The following is a 14,314-nucleotide window of genomic DNA, read 5'->3' as shown; positions in this document are numbered from 1 at the left end:
GTCTATTCACAGGATTGTGTAAAGCTCACCATTATCTGATTCTAGAACATTTTCATCACCCCCAAAAGAACCTTAAGCCTATCGCAGACACTACTTTTTCTTTCCTCAACCCCTGGGAACTCCATATACCTCCCTTTATGTCTCTATGGACTTGCCTGTGTTGGGTGTGAGATGTAAGTGAAATGAGACAATATATGGTCTTCAAGGTGCCTGACTTCTTTCACTTAGCACAGTTTTTTCAGGGTCTCTCCATTGTGTAACATGGATGATTTTCTTAGAGTCTGTTTTGACTTTCAAGGACTTGCCCGATTCTTCAGGGGAACAACCCAGATTTGTCCTTGGATGTCTGTCTGGGAACCTGTTTATCTAGATTCAGATCTTTTAAGTGTCTTTTCCAGGAATATTGTAGATTGTTCATTTTGAGCCCAAGAAATATGTTTTATTACTATCAGTGTGGTTTAGGAGTTAACATTGATGTGTGTTTTATCCATCTCTCTCAGCTTCATTCTGGCCTCCCTAGATGCGTGATTCTGGTTAAGCTGTCAGTGTAATATAAAATGATACTATTCCTGCAGTCGGTCATCTGCCGTCTGTCCCTTTTAAGGCCATTTTCAAAAGGGGTAATTTAGTGCCCTTCTTGGTGGAAGCTGAAACAGAGACTTCATTTATACTCTTTTGCCTCCCTCCCCTCCCCACCCCCCAGCTGACCTTGAGATACATGGAAGAAATATTTTTTGTCTTATATTTTTAATCCTCAGCAGATATCTTTTCCAGGCTCCCAACAAGGTCTCTTGAAAAAAAAAAATTTTTTTTTCTGAGGAATTATTGACTTGCAAGATTAAAATTTTATATTTTTGCTTACTAATACCTGCCTTTTGGGATACTTCTGCCTTTTAAACACTGGTTGATTGTGCTCATGTCTTGCTTGGGTTTCCCTTCTCCCTCCAGGATGTCCCAGCTGTGCCACTTCCTAGGAAAATATCTTGACAAACTGCCTTTTCTCTCTGGTAGCTCAGCGGTAAAGAATTAGTAAGAATTCACCTGCCAGTACAGGAGACACAGGTTCAGTTCTTGGGTTGGGAAGATCTGGAGGAGGAAATGGCAACCCGCTCCAGTATTCTTGCCTGCGAAATCCCATGGACAAAGAAGTCTGGAGGGCTATAGTCCATGGGGTCACAAAAGAGTTGGACACAGACTTAGCAACTAAATAACAACTCTAAATCTCAAGACAGAGTATTTTATCTGTAAAGTGAGAGGTGGACTAGACAACTCTGTAGGATTCCTGGGAATGGGATTGCTAGGACATCAGGTAAGTATGTGTTTAGTTTTATAAAGAACCTGATCTTCTCCCAAAGCGATTGAGTACACTGTCACATTTAGGGTTTCTGACCGAGTGTAGTTAATGCTTGTCTGGTGGTCTGTTTCCCTGGGGTGTCGTCAAATGCTCAGTGAAACCAACATTAGCTTTTGGCTAGAGAGTTCCAATCCCGGCTCCTTTGGCCATTAGTTGTATGGCCTTGGGCACGTTACTTAGCATCAATTAGTAATCCTCCCTTTCCCCTTATACAAAATAGACATCATTGTGCTAAGAAGCCTGCAGGGTTGTTGAAAAAGATTGGCGATGTCATGAAACATGCTTTGCGTAGTTCTGAATGTCTCCATTTGATGTGTGTTCAGTAGCTCTGGCTGCTGTTACTGTTACAGCCTAGTGATTGAATACCTAGGTACCACCACACCTGCCTGAGCTACCTGCTCAGCTTTCTGGAGAGCCCCCAAAAGAGAGACCTTAACATGAGGTATGAACTGAGGAGAGGGTCTCACTTTGAGCTTCAGAGAACTGCCTTGGTAGAATTAGGTCTTCAATGTGTTGTCTTTTAGTCTCTTTGAATAAACACCTGGGTGTCTCTGCCTTTTTCAGTGTGTCCACCCTTGCGTGCTAAGCAAAAGCTTGTTCCCTGAGGGCCGAGTGTCCCGGGCACAGAATTTAGTAACATTCCAGGGATGGTAAGGTGCTCGCAGGATCCCAGCCTTAACTGGGTGTGTTACCCATTGAGTTTCTTGCTGTCTTTTCTTTCTTTCTTTCACTTTCTCCCTCCCTCCCTACTTTTTTTTGTCTTTTTATTGTGATGGAAAACACATAAAATTTACCATCTAAATCACTTTCTTACAGTTGATTGATTTAAATTTCTTTGAAGTTTACTTAGCTCTTCTTTTTCCTAAACCATCTTAAATACTGAATCAGCAGTGAGGTAGTGACACTGAATTGTCCCCCCAGCCTCACCCCCCAAGTAGTGAGTCCTGCCAGAATGACCAGTTCCCTCCAGATTTAGGCTTGTTTATGACCCCGAACTGTGTTTATGATAAAAATCCAGAAGAATCCTCCTTTGCTTTCATCATCATCTCCTGGGATTCTCAGTGTTGTGTTTGGGAATATCAGGCTAAGAAAGGGAGTTGGGAAGAACGAAAGGGAAATAAGCAGCTGGGCTTTGCACCCCATCACTCCCAGGGTGGGCCAGGAAGTCTGAGCAGAGGCGGGGTGACCAGAAGGCCAGAGGGAAACCGCACCACCTGGCAAGTGTCTGTGCCCTCGGCACAGGCCAGGCCTCCTGTTAAGAGAGCAGGCGACTCACAAGTGGGGCCGATGCTAAGCCATCATCCAGTGGTGTAACCGTCCTAGAAGGCCTGCTGGTCTCTTCCAGGTCCTCCGTAAGTTACTTCTTTATTTCCGGAAACTAGCACCCGTGTATTGTCAGATTACTGGCAACCTTAGCGTGGTTATGAAATGACAGATGTTCTCTGTGACACCACTCCTGAAAATATGAGACATAACTTCTGCTTCCAAAGGGATGTCTCCTTAAAAGCAGTGTTAGGTGTTAGGAGGCTGCACGTTTATTTGGCAGTGCTCCAAATCGGCTTTGAAATGTCCCTTTTAGGGCTGCCTTCAGCACCTGTGACACTTACTTTCTAAAGGCATCTGTTACAGTAAAGCACGCTCCTGTACAGTTACTGGCTTTTTTGTGAGTGGCCAAAGGTTATCTTTGGCGGGCTTCCCTGGTGGGTCAGAATCTGCCTGCAATGCGGGAGACCTGGGTTCGATTCCTGGGTCTGGAAGATCCCCTGGAGAAGGGATAGGCTACTCCCTTGTGGCTCAGCTGGTAAAGAATCCGCCTGCAGTGCTGGAGACCTGGGTTCGATCTCTGGGTTGGGAAGATTGTCTGGAGAAGGGAAAGGTTACTCACTCCAGTATTCTGGCCTGGAGAATTACATGGACTGTATAGTCCATGGGGTCACAGAGAGTCGGACATGACTGTGTGACTTTCAGAGGTTATCTGGTGCTGAGTCTGGTGACAAGGTTAGATGATCATACAGAACACTGTTTTTAGTTAAAAAGAAAAGGTGCAGTTTTGAGTGACCAGGTGTTCTTGTTCGAAAATCAAACCAGCTGAATGTTGATGCTGCTTGATGATACGTGAGAGCGAAGACTGGGGGAAATAAATCTCACACATTGAGCTTGACCCTATATCCTTATCACCCTGCTGACATCAGCTTTATCGTGGAGCACACTTGGCCAGTAACTTTGTGTGTTAGCATGATAAATGCCACTCTGGGTTGGAGCAGTGTGCCCAGGTTTTGCGTCCGCTAGTGGCTTCTATGGCTTCCCTGGTGACTCAGACGATAAAGAATCCGCCTGCAGTGTTGGAGACCTGAGTTTGATCCCTGGGTTGGGAAGATCCCCTGGAGGAGGGCATGGCAACCCTCTCCAATATTCTGGCCTGGAGAATCCCCATGGATAGTGGAGCCTGGCGGGTTTCAGTCCGTAGGGTCACAAAGAGTCAGACACAACTGAGCGAATAAGCACAGTGGCATCTACAGGTATTTTGTGGGAGACCACTGTTGTTGGCGGTTCTAGACTTGGAGTTGAAAAAGGTGTTTCAGATTTCTGTAAAACATGGAAAGCCTTCAGATCTTGGCATACACATTTCCTACATAATATACTAACACCAACTTGGTCCACCAGGACCTTGCTCCACACAAGCAGAGGCAGATATTTTCAATAAAGCGTCCTGTTTGCCGCTATATGCCCATGGCTGAGCAGAGGAGGAACTGCCACGTTTTAGGCACTCAGGAGATGCCAAACAGATCCATGCATTCACAGTTGACGTCACTGTTTGTGTGAAGCTTGCAGTGGAAGAATAACATGCTTGTCTCTTTCTCTGTTTCTTGCAGTTGTCAAGTCTAAAAGTTCCGAATCACTCCCCAATGTCTGATGCCTCTGTCAATTTTGACTATACATCCCCCTCCCCATTTGACCACAGCACTGACCAGGAGGAGAAAATCGAAGATGTTGCCAGTCACTGTCCAGCCCCAAAGGAGCTGTACGACGTTGAAGAGGAGGCTGGGCCCCTTTTCCCCAGGAAAACGGCGTCCCATAACGGTATGGAGGACAGTGGTGGAGGAGGCACGGGCGTGAAGAAGAAACGCAAGAAAAAGGATCCAGGGGAGCACGAAGGGGCAGCAAAGGGAAGCAAGGACAGGGAGCCTAAGCCAAAGAGGAAGCGTGAGCCCAGAGAGCTCAAGGAGCCCAGGAAGGCCAAGGAGCCCAGGAAGGCCAAGGAGCCCAGGGAGCCCAAGCAGAAGGACGGCACCAAGAAGACGCGGAAGCCCCGCGAGGCCTCGGGCCCCAGGGAGGCCAAAGAGAAGAGGGGCGGCCCTGACGCTGCAGCCAGGACCAAGTCCAGGAAGGCCAGGTGCGTCCCCTTCTTCCCGCCCCCAGCCCTGGGCTCTGCGTCCACAGCCCAGCTGGCCATGGCCAGGCTGTAGCCCCTGGACAGAGCTTCCCCACTTTGAGCCAAAGTAAACCCACCTCCTCACCTCCTGAGGAGAGAAAGATAGCCTTAATTAATACCGTGCCTGCCATTTCTTGCCATTCCTTTTGGATTAAGAAGAATTAAAGTATGTGAGCACACGCAGGGTGTTGGGGAAGGGACGTCACAGGTGTGTATGGGGTGGGCAGTGATTCGGGAAGCAGCAGCCATGTAGACAGCAGAGGGGCAGCTGTCGGGGGTGAGGCGTGCACAGACCCCGGGTCGGTGCTGGGGGTCTGGGAGAGCCAGGGATGTGTGCAGAGCTCCAGACAGAGGACTGCCTAGACCCCCTGGCTGCCAGCCGTCTAGTGCTGGCGCCTCCCTGGTCCGCGTCTCTCATTCGGCATCTAACGCGGTGCCTGACGTGTCAGCAGGTGCTCAGAAAATGGTGAGTCAGGGAGACCAGAGGAGACAGACCACAGGGACCCATGTAGAGACCCGTCTAGAGAAAAGAGGGCATGGGGCACATTGGCTGTTGGAGGTGACCGCAGGGGGCCCTGGCTAGAGATCCTGTCAGGATCCAAACATACTCTTTATTCAGGGAGCTAAATATTTGTCATCGCTGTACAAAAGTGCGCTTCCCAGGGGGCTCACTGGGTAAAGAATCCTCCTGCAGTGCAGGAGACATGACTTTGATTCCTGGGTCAGGAAGGTCTCCTAGAGGAGGGCATGGCAACCCATTCCAGTATTCTTGCCTGGAGAATCCCATGGACAGAGGAGCCTGGTAGGCTGCAGTCCCTGGAGTCACAAAGAGTCAGACACAATTGAGCGACTGAGCACACGTGCATGCAAATGTGATGTCTTTTGTTCTCTTTCTAAATTCTTGGTGGAAAACATTTAAACTTTCTGAGGTCATACAAAACTCCTCTATATTTAAGGGGAATTTAAGTTCTAAGTGCCGAGGCAGAGTATAGACGGGGAGCACCCATTAAAGGTGCAGAAATTGATTCAGTTGCTAACAGGATGTAAGCTAATGGGGGCATCAGTCCTGTATAGGGTCAGGCAGAGAGGACGTTAGTTTTAAAGAGAGAAAGCATTTTAGAATGCCTTGTACCACAACTCAGAATTTATTTTATGGTTCGGTTCATTTTCAGAAGGACAGTCTGTTGGGACCAGATGGGTAATTGTCTAATCCAAGTTAAAGCTGCCTTATAATATGTACTCTCTTCTCCCTGGCAGGGGATTTTACCTTTTGTTTATCACAGAGGCTTGGGTGGGATCCCAGGAATGTAGTTCACAGCAAATGGACATAAACTAACTTCCTCAGAAGGTCAAGAGAAGTCAGTAAAATCAGGAGTCTGACTAATGAGCAACTTGTGTGTGTGCACAGTTATGTCTGACTCTTTGCGACCTTGTGTACTGCAGCCCATCAGGTTCCTCTGTCCATGGGATTTCCCAGGCAAGAATACTAAAATGGGTTGCCATTTCCTCCTCCAAGGAATCTTCCCAATCCCGGGATCAAACCCGAGTCTCCTGCATCGGCAGGCGGATTTTTTACCACTGAGCTACCTCAGAAGTCCATTGAGCCACTTTCTCAGTGAACCTAGGCTCATCTCTGATGTGGGTGGAGTGGCTTGTGGCGGGGGTATCCGAGTTGAGTTTCTATCTTCTGCCAGTAACTTCCAGATTATTTTGGAGAAGCTGAAATGGTTCTGCAGGGTAGCTACTTGTGAAGAGGGAGACTCAGACATGAGCCAGTGGTGTGACTGAGTTTGGTTATTAGAGGAAGCAGCAAAGAATCCTCCAGGGTGATGTTTTAGAATTAAGGCCATCAGGGTGGGAGGGTCTGAGAGCTCTAATAAGGAGTTTGGTTTGTGTTTAGAAGGTAATAGAAAGTCAGAGGCATCAGGCTCACTTTAGTCACTGGTCTCTGGTGCTTGTAATTTTATCAACTTCTTAAAGGAATTCATGTTTACTCTTTGTGAGACAAGGCAACAAGTATATAGACATTGTCATAGATTCCGTTTGGGGCAACGAGGGGGAGGCATTTCACAAAGCAGGATGTGTGATAAGTCATGTCCTACTCTTTGGGACTCTTTGAACCATAAGTCCGCCAGGCTCTTCTGTCCATGGGATTTCCCAGGCCAGAATACTGGAGTGGGCTGCCATTTCCTCTTCCGGGGAATCTTCCCGCCCCAGGGATCAAACCTGCATCTCCTACGTTGCAGGAAGATTGTTTACCACTGAGCCATCAGGGAAGACAAAGCAAGGTTGGGTGTCAGATGTATGCATAGCAATGTTAAGGGAATTGATTTTTACCTAATGAGGCTATATAAAATATACATGAGTTGGATAAGTGCTTGTGAGTTTGCTAACTGAGAAAACAGCAGATGCTCTTGAGGTTTAGAAATCCAGGAGATACCTTCTGAGAAAATGCTGACAAGTTGGGCTGGTTATCCCTTTAGAAATGTACACAAGATCCAGGAGGCTTTCCACCTCCCTTGGTACGGGAGCAGTGGAAGATTGACCAGTGGATATCACGGAACTCCTCCATGTAGCCCAGGTCCGGTTCAGGACTGTTGAGCCTTTCTGTCTTTTTTATATTTATAAAGCTGCTTCGGCTCCTTTTACTCACGATGCCACTAGTCAGCAGAGGCAGCTCTAGTTCTGAAAGGACATTAATTGATTAAAAAAAAAATGTTGATAATTAAGTCATATGTTTTGTGTTCTCTGATTTACTCTCTGGCAGATTGGCTTAAGTACATGTTTTGATTTGAGCCTTTATTGATTAGCCCCTGGATCGCACTCCTCAGTTACAGATGATTCAAGGGACATTTGGATTGTTGGAGGAGCTTCACAGCTGATTTAAGGGCTTCCGGTCTTTTCTTCCTTCAGTCCATCTTGCCAGCTGCCGCCTAGCTCATCTTTCTGAAGCCCCGCTGTTACCTCATTTTTTATGTTTGTAGCTGGTGGTGGTGGTCAGTCAAGCCCCCTCTTCCCTCTCTCCATTCCAGATCAGCTGGGAACCGGTCCACCGAGATGGAGGTGGAGTTAGCAGCTCTACGACTGATGGGCCGACTTGAAACATTTGCAATGGCTTGCGGCCAGAATCGGGCTTCCTGTTACGCCCTCGGTCGAGTTCACCCACCAGCACTGCAGGCGCGGCCCTGCAGAGGGAGGCCTCTGGGCAGTGGATGCTTTATTCCTCCTCTCAGTCTCTCCAGTCCCTTAGGTGCCCATCAGAGAAGGTCAGGCAAGTGAGAGGAATTATAAGAAGGGATAAAGTATGTTTCCAGTATCGTGCCCTCCTCGGGAACAGGGAAGCCTGAAGACATGGGGACAGGGAAGTGGGATTCCGTCTAAGTTACACCTACTCAGACATTTCTGATTGTTCCCTCTGCCTCCAGCATAGAATCAGGCTCCTTTTTCTGTTCCCCAAACCCTTTGGGGGTCTCACCTCTCCTTGCCGCCTGGTCTCCGACAACAGACCTTTCCAGCTAGATTGACCTCATTAGGCCTTTATGAAATTTTTTAAATTTTATTTCTGACTGTGCTGGATCTTCATCGCTCTGCACGTGGGCTTTCTCTGCTTTTGGTGAGTGGGCCACCGTTTGTTGCATTTGGGGCTTCTCACTGCAGCGCACCGGCTCGGTAGTTGTGGTGCGCGGGCCTTGACACTCTGAGGCATGTGGAGTTTTCTCGGGCCAGGGATGGAACCTGTGTCCCCTGCGTTGGCGGGTGGATTCTTAACCACGGGACACCAGGGAAGTCCTCCTCAGGCCTTAAATGAAGTACTTGGTTCCTTCCGCTCTGGATCACTCTTCAACATTATGCCCTTGGTCCCCCTCTCAGTATCCCAAAGTCCTTTCCGTTCTTCAGCTCCAAGCTCACATCCCGCCCAGTTCCTGCACAGAACGCCCACACCTGGTGCTAGAGCATCCCATCCCACAGCTCTCGGGGCCTCACTGGCATCACAAATCAAGAGTTTTGGACCTTGAATAAAAGACATCTAGTGCAGCCCTGCCGCGTTGCGACCAGGGAAACAGAGACCTGCAGAGAAGTGACTTGTTTGCAAGGGTGTGTCATAGACTCAGATGTCCTGACTCCCAGTCCTGTACACTAAGCTCTGCTGTAGGCTGTCTCTCAGTCATAACGCGGGGTTTTCATGTATGTATTTGTCTCCTCAGTAGAAGTGAAGTGCCCAAGGTCAGGACCACCATGCTCTGTGTCTTCTGTGTCCCCGAGGTTGTCAGTTCAGTTCAGTTGCTCAGTCCTGTCCTACTCTCTGTGACCCGTAGACCTCAGCACACTAGGCCTCCTTGTCCATCACCACCTCCTGGAGTTTACTCAAACTCACGTCCGTTGAGTCAGTGATGCCATCTAACCATCTCATCCTCTGTCATCCCCTTCCTTCTCCTGCCCTCAGTCTTTCCCAGCATAAGGGTCTTTTCCAATGTTCTTCGCATCAAATGGCCAAGACATTGGAATTTCAGCTTCAGCGTCAATCCTTCCAATGAATATTCAGGACTGATTTCCTTTAGGATGGACTGGTTGGATCTCCTTGCAGTCCAAGGGACTCTCAAGAGTCTTCTCTAACACCACAGTTCAAAATAATCAATTCTTCAGCTCTCAGCTTTCTTCATAGTCCAGCTCTCACATCCATACATGACTACTGGAAAAATCATAGCTTTGACTAGATGGACCTTTGTTGGCAAGGTAATGTCTCTGCTTTTTAATATGCTGTCTATGTTGGTCATAACTTTTCTTCCAAGGAATAAGCATCTTTTAATTTCATGGCTGCAGTCACCATCTGCAGTGATTTTGGAGCCCCCCAAAATAAAGTCTGTCACTGTTTCCACTGTTTCCCCATCTATTTGCCATGTAGTGATGGGACCAGATGCCACGAATTAGTTTTCTGAATGTTGAGTTTTAAGCCAACTTTTTCACTCCTCTTTCACTTTCATCAAGAGGCTCTTTAGTTCCTCTTCGCTTTCTGCCATAAGGGTGGTGTCATCTGCATATCTGAGGATACCTCTCTCGCCCATCTAGATTCCAGCTTGTGCTTCTTCCAGCCCAGCGTTTCTCATGATGTACTCTGCATATAAGTTAAATAAGCAGGGTGACAGTACACAGCCTTGACGTACAGCCGAGGTTGTCAGCAGAGAGGTTTGTCAGGTTGTTGGACACGTAGAAGGGGGTATGTGTGTGTTTGTGTAGTTTATATATCATTTTAAAGTATTACATATATATATAATATAATTGTGTTCTTAGAACCAATGGTTAGAGCTCTTCTCCCAAAAACAGGAGCCATACAAGTTACTGTACAGTCACTCCCATTGTTAAATAACAGTAGGGAGTTATGATTAAATATTTTAATCCCATAAATTTTATTATTTTAGGAATGAAAACTTCAAGGTAACTTGTCCAAGATGCCAAACTAATGGGCAGCACTGTCAGGATTTGGCACCAGGCTCCCCTGACCACAAAACCCACTTTGTTCTCTGCAGCTTTGCACCTCTTTTCGCCTTGCTAGGGAAGATGGCAATGGATAAAAGTGGGGAGAGCCTAGTGTTAAGAGAAACTGGTTTTTATCTGTAGGAGACGGCCCCTCTTCTACAGAATTTCAGTTCGCACACTCGATAGGATCCTCTCAGGGACAAAGATGACCCCAACCTTTTCCTGTTCTATTTCTCTTTGCATTTGAGGCAGCAGCTAATTGAACACAGTTTCTCTCCTTAACAGATGATAGGGTCTAGCGAATTTTCCTTTTCAAGGATAATAATTAATAGTGACTAACATTCGTTTATTGCTTAGGGGATAAAAACAACTCAGGTAGCAGGAGCCTTTAAAAAACAAAAACTACCCTCTCCCTTTACCTGCAAGTTACCCTGGAGTGTGAGCCTAGTTCACTCCTTTATTATATAAAACTTAAGCAGGAAAGCTCCTCCAGGAAGCTGATTTAGGTTTTCTGTCATTTCCCTGACTGTGAAATTTAAATTTCACCAGTACAGTTTGCTTTTCTTAAAATTATAGTACCTTTCCTAAGGAGAATGGGGCCACTGGCATTCTCACAGAAGACACCCAGAGACACAGACACACAGAGATACAAATCCTCTTAGAAACACACACACAAACCTGTGCATACATGGACACCATGGCCCACACAGCTGCAGCGTGGGACCTAGGGGTAGGCAGGTTTGCGGGGTCAGGTAATGTTGATAAGGGCTTTGGGAAAACACTTTGAGATTAGAAAAGCACCGGGCCAGCTCGTCAAGCAGGTCAGATTTTTACCAGTTGAGAAAGAAATTTCTTACTGGGCAGCACCACATGATGTAATGGATACTGTCCTCAATGGTTTTTTTGCATCAAACAGTTCTGAGTGCCTATGAATTTTGTATTTCTTTCTTAAAAACGGCCTTTAGTAAAAGTCAGATTCATGGCATTAAAGCACGGCTTGGTAAGCAGGAAAGATGAGCGGTTCCAGTGTATACGAAGCCATCGGGCCCTACTCAATATCCAGGGAAAATCTGAGGGGTAGGTTTATGGCTCTTTGAGTTACTCTTGCAAACCAGGAGCCAAGCGCTTTGACAGAGAGGGAGGTCGCATTTGTAAGCCAGGGTCTTGAGTGTCGGTGTCCATGTTGCTGGTTAAGGGCAGAGCATATACGTTTTGGAATTTCCACATATGTCAGAGCTGGGGCTGGTTTATATTGTCTCTCAAAAGTCAAGAAATGAATCCATGTGCTGGCATAAGTGAAGGGTTATGTGATATCTGCTAGGAATGAAAAAGCCAAAATGAAAAGAAATGAATACTCTGATTAGCCCCAATTTCTGTGCTCAGCTTTTTACCCCCATTTGTTTGGATCTGTCAACCCACAGCAGATTTTTATCCCAAATCCAATAAATTTGATAACGTCCTAGGAGAAAGATTTTACATTTTTTGATTTTTTTCTTTGATGCTCGCTTCAAAAAAGGTAAGCCCCAAACCTTCTGATTATGTAACTGTTTGAGCTGTGAGTCAGCTAAGAACTATGAAGCAGGAGAGGTAATAAAATTCAACCAGGTCAGCTCTGCCTCACTGCTCGAAGGTGAATCACCTGTCTTTGTTTAGAGTGCAGATCTTTATGGAGGCTGAACTTAGGTTCATGAGAGTCCATTGACAGGATTCTTTCTGTTGGGAGACTTGTTTTTACATTCTGATCATTTTATTAGGAGAAAGAAGCAAATATAAAGACATAAATGAGTTCTGAGTAGAGACCCTCTGCTTAGAAGCTACTGGGCTTTCTGTTAAGTAGGGAAGAAAACTAAATGATAATGTCAGAGACCTACCTCTGAAGCTTTGGACTAAATCTCTGTTCCTATTTTTGTAAGAGCTCCTGTAGTTCTTATTCTGTAATTCTTAGGATTTTCTTTTTATATATACTTTTTAAAATTAATCAATTGGGCTGCACTGGGTCTTCGTTTCTGCACACAGGCTTTCTCTAGTTGTGACAAGCCGGGCCTGCTCTCCAGCTGCAGTGCACGGGCTTCTCACTGCGGTGGCTTCTCCTGTTGCAGAGCGCGGGCTCCAGGGGGTGTGGGCCTACTAGTTGAAGCACGTGGGCTCAGATGTTGTGGGGCGTGGGCTTAATGGCTCCACAGCTCGTGACATCTTAGTTCCTGGACCAGGGATCGAACCCGTTGCCCCTGCAATGACAGGTGGATTCTTAACCAGTGGACCACCAGAGAAGTCCCCTCAGAGCTTTCTGAATTAGGGTCTGGGGTATAGGAAACCTTTACTCGGTCCATAAGGAAACAGTAATGCTAGGTGAATACCTGCTCCTTTATTTATCCAGTATGTATGTATTACCTCCTGCGTACCTTGCTTCGTTAATGAGCACTTCTGTTGGGAATGGGACAGTGGAGGAAGGAAGATGCCTCAGAGGTATCTCTGAGCCTTGCCATCGAGGGACTTTCACAAGTTAGAGAAACAGCCTGGCACGTGTTCCCAAAACAGGCAAAAATATAAACAAGTGAAAGAACCTAATATACAGAATAGCTGAAAGGATTTAGAGAATTAAGAGTATTTCAGGGAGTTCCCTGGTGGCATGGTGGTTAGAATTCTGTGCTTTCACTTCCATGGCCTCAGTTCAGTCCCCAGTGAGGGAATTGAGATCCCACGAGCCCAAAAAAAAAGTGTTTCAGTTCTGATCTAGGGAGTCCCTTGAAAGAGTACTGCGTTATTAAAGCAATTGAGTCAGTTATTAAAGGAATTAATAGATGAGAAAAGACTTAATAGCAATGTGATGTTTGGGGGGTTTCCAGTTTTAAAATGGTAGATCAAGCATGCTGTTATTTTCCCTTCTTCACCAGATTTTCACTTAATGAAATGACAGGAAGAACAGAAGGGAATAAATTCTTCAAAGATGGGAGGTGTTACAAAGTTCCAGATGTGGGGGGCCCCTGGTCAAGTACTGATGGGTGAATGCTGTGGAGGACGTCCCCGCTCAGAGCACATGCAGGAGCCATGTCTGCAGCAGAGGCGGAAGTACTTCCCCCTGGTGGTGGCCCCGCAGCCCTGGAGAGGGGCCGGGGCTGGAGGTGGCAGGTCGGGGGCCATCTGCAGAGCAGCTGCGTGATCTGGCAGCTCCAGGCTGAAGTCAGACAGTAATTCTAAAGATGCGGAGCAGCTTGTTCTGGAAGAGGGTCTAGGCTCCAGTTGGGCAGGCTGACATCCACCAGAAGGGGGCACAGGCTTCTTTGCCTTTCCCTGCCCAAACCCCTTAAAGGGGAGAGAGGGGCAGCCCCTTGTGTATGCAGAGTCCCAGGTCAGGCCTCCCATTCAGGGGTGAGGCTTGCTGGAGCAAGTGACTTAACTCAGCAGCAGGGAGCCTCACCAGCCCCTGTGTTATCAGCCTCCTTCACGCTAAATATTAATCGGCCGCCAGAGATCCGCAGACCCTGAGGAGAAGCAGTAGAGCAGCAGGAAGAAGAGGACTGACTGACCAGGACAGCTGTCCTCAGAAAAAGCAGTTCAAGGCAAAGAAGCCATAAAGATTTCAAATTAATGTCCTCATATCCAAGATGATCAATACCATGTCTGCAAAACAAGAAATGTGTAATCAGGAAAAAGACATAGTCAGAAAACAAAAAGAATGAATGAAAATTTAAAACATGGTTGCTCTCATTCATCAAAAATTTTGAGCAGAGAAAGGAATAGGGGAGATATATAAGATCTAAGCTGATCGACTTTAGGATGTGGGTAGCAGTTGCTTAATGTTGATGAATAAAGAACTAGAGGCAAGAATGTATTTGGAGTGAGAGAGGTATCTGTCAAGAGCAGATCTTTCTGGCAAGTGGGATTTGGTGCAAGTAGGGATGGCTTGTATGTTTCATTTGAAGCCCTTCTATGTTAAAAAAAAAAGTATTTTCATTTGCTGTGATCACTTTTAATAAGTTTGTTAACTCTGCCTTGTCATCTTATAAGTATGTAATTTTTTTAAAAAAAATTATTTATTTGGCAGCATCAGG

At 46.5% G+C, this 14,314-nt stretch overlaps 1 protein-coding gene across 7 annotated transcripts in view; it reads left to right on the top strand.

Moving 5' to 3' along the window:
* CHD6 (chromodomain helicase DNA binding protein 6) overlaps positions 1–14,314 on the top strand; it is a 201,469-nt gene that overhangs the window by 65,163 nt on the left and 121,992 nt on the right. For all 7 annotated transcript variants that reach the window (XM_070801690.1, XM_070801688.1, XM_070801689.1 and 4 more), the window contains one exon: positions 4,228–4,748. In XM_070801690.1, coding sequence (XP_070657791.1) covers positions 4,228–4,748 — 521 coding nt within the window. The remainder of the gene's footprint in view (positions 1–4,227; positions 4,749–14,314) is intronic.

Source organism: Bos indicus, chromosome 13 (assembly GCF_029378745.1).
Source record: "Bos indicus isolate NIAB-ARS_2022 breed Sahiwal x Tharparkar chromosome 13, NIAB-ARS_B.indTharparkar_mat_pri_1.0, whole genome shotgun sequence".
Lineage (NCBI taxonomy): Eukaryota > Metazoa > Chordata > Mammalia > Artiodactyla > Bovidae > Bos > Bos indicus.
The sequence above is the reverse complement of the archived record's forward strand: the minus strand, read 5'-3'. Positions and strand labels throughout refer to the sequence as shown.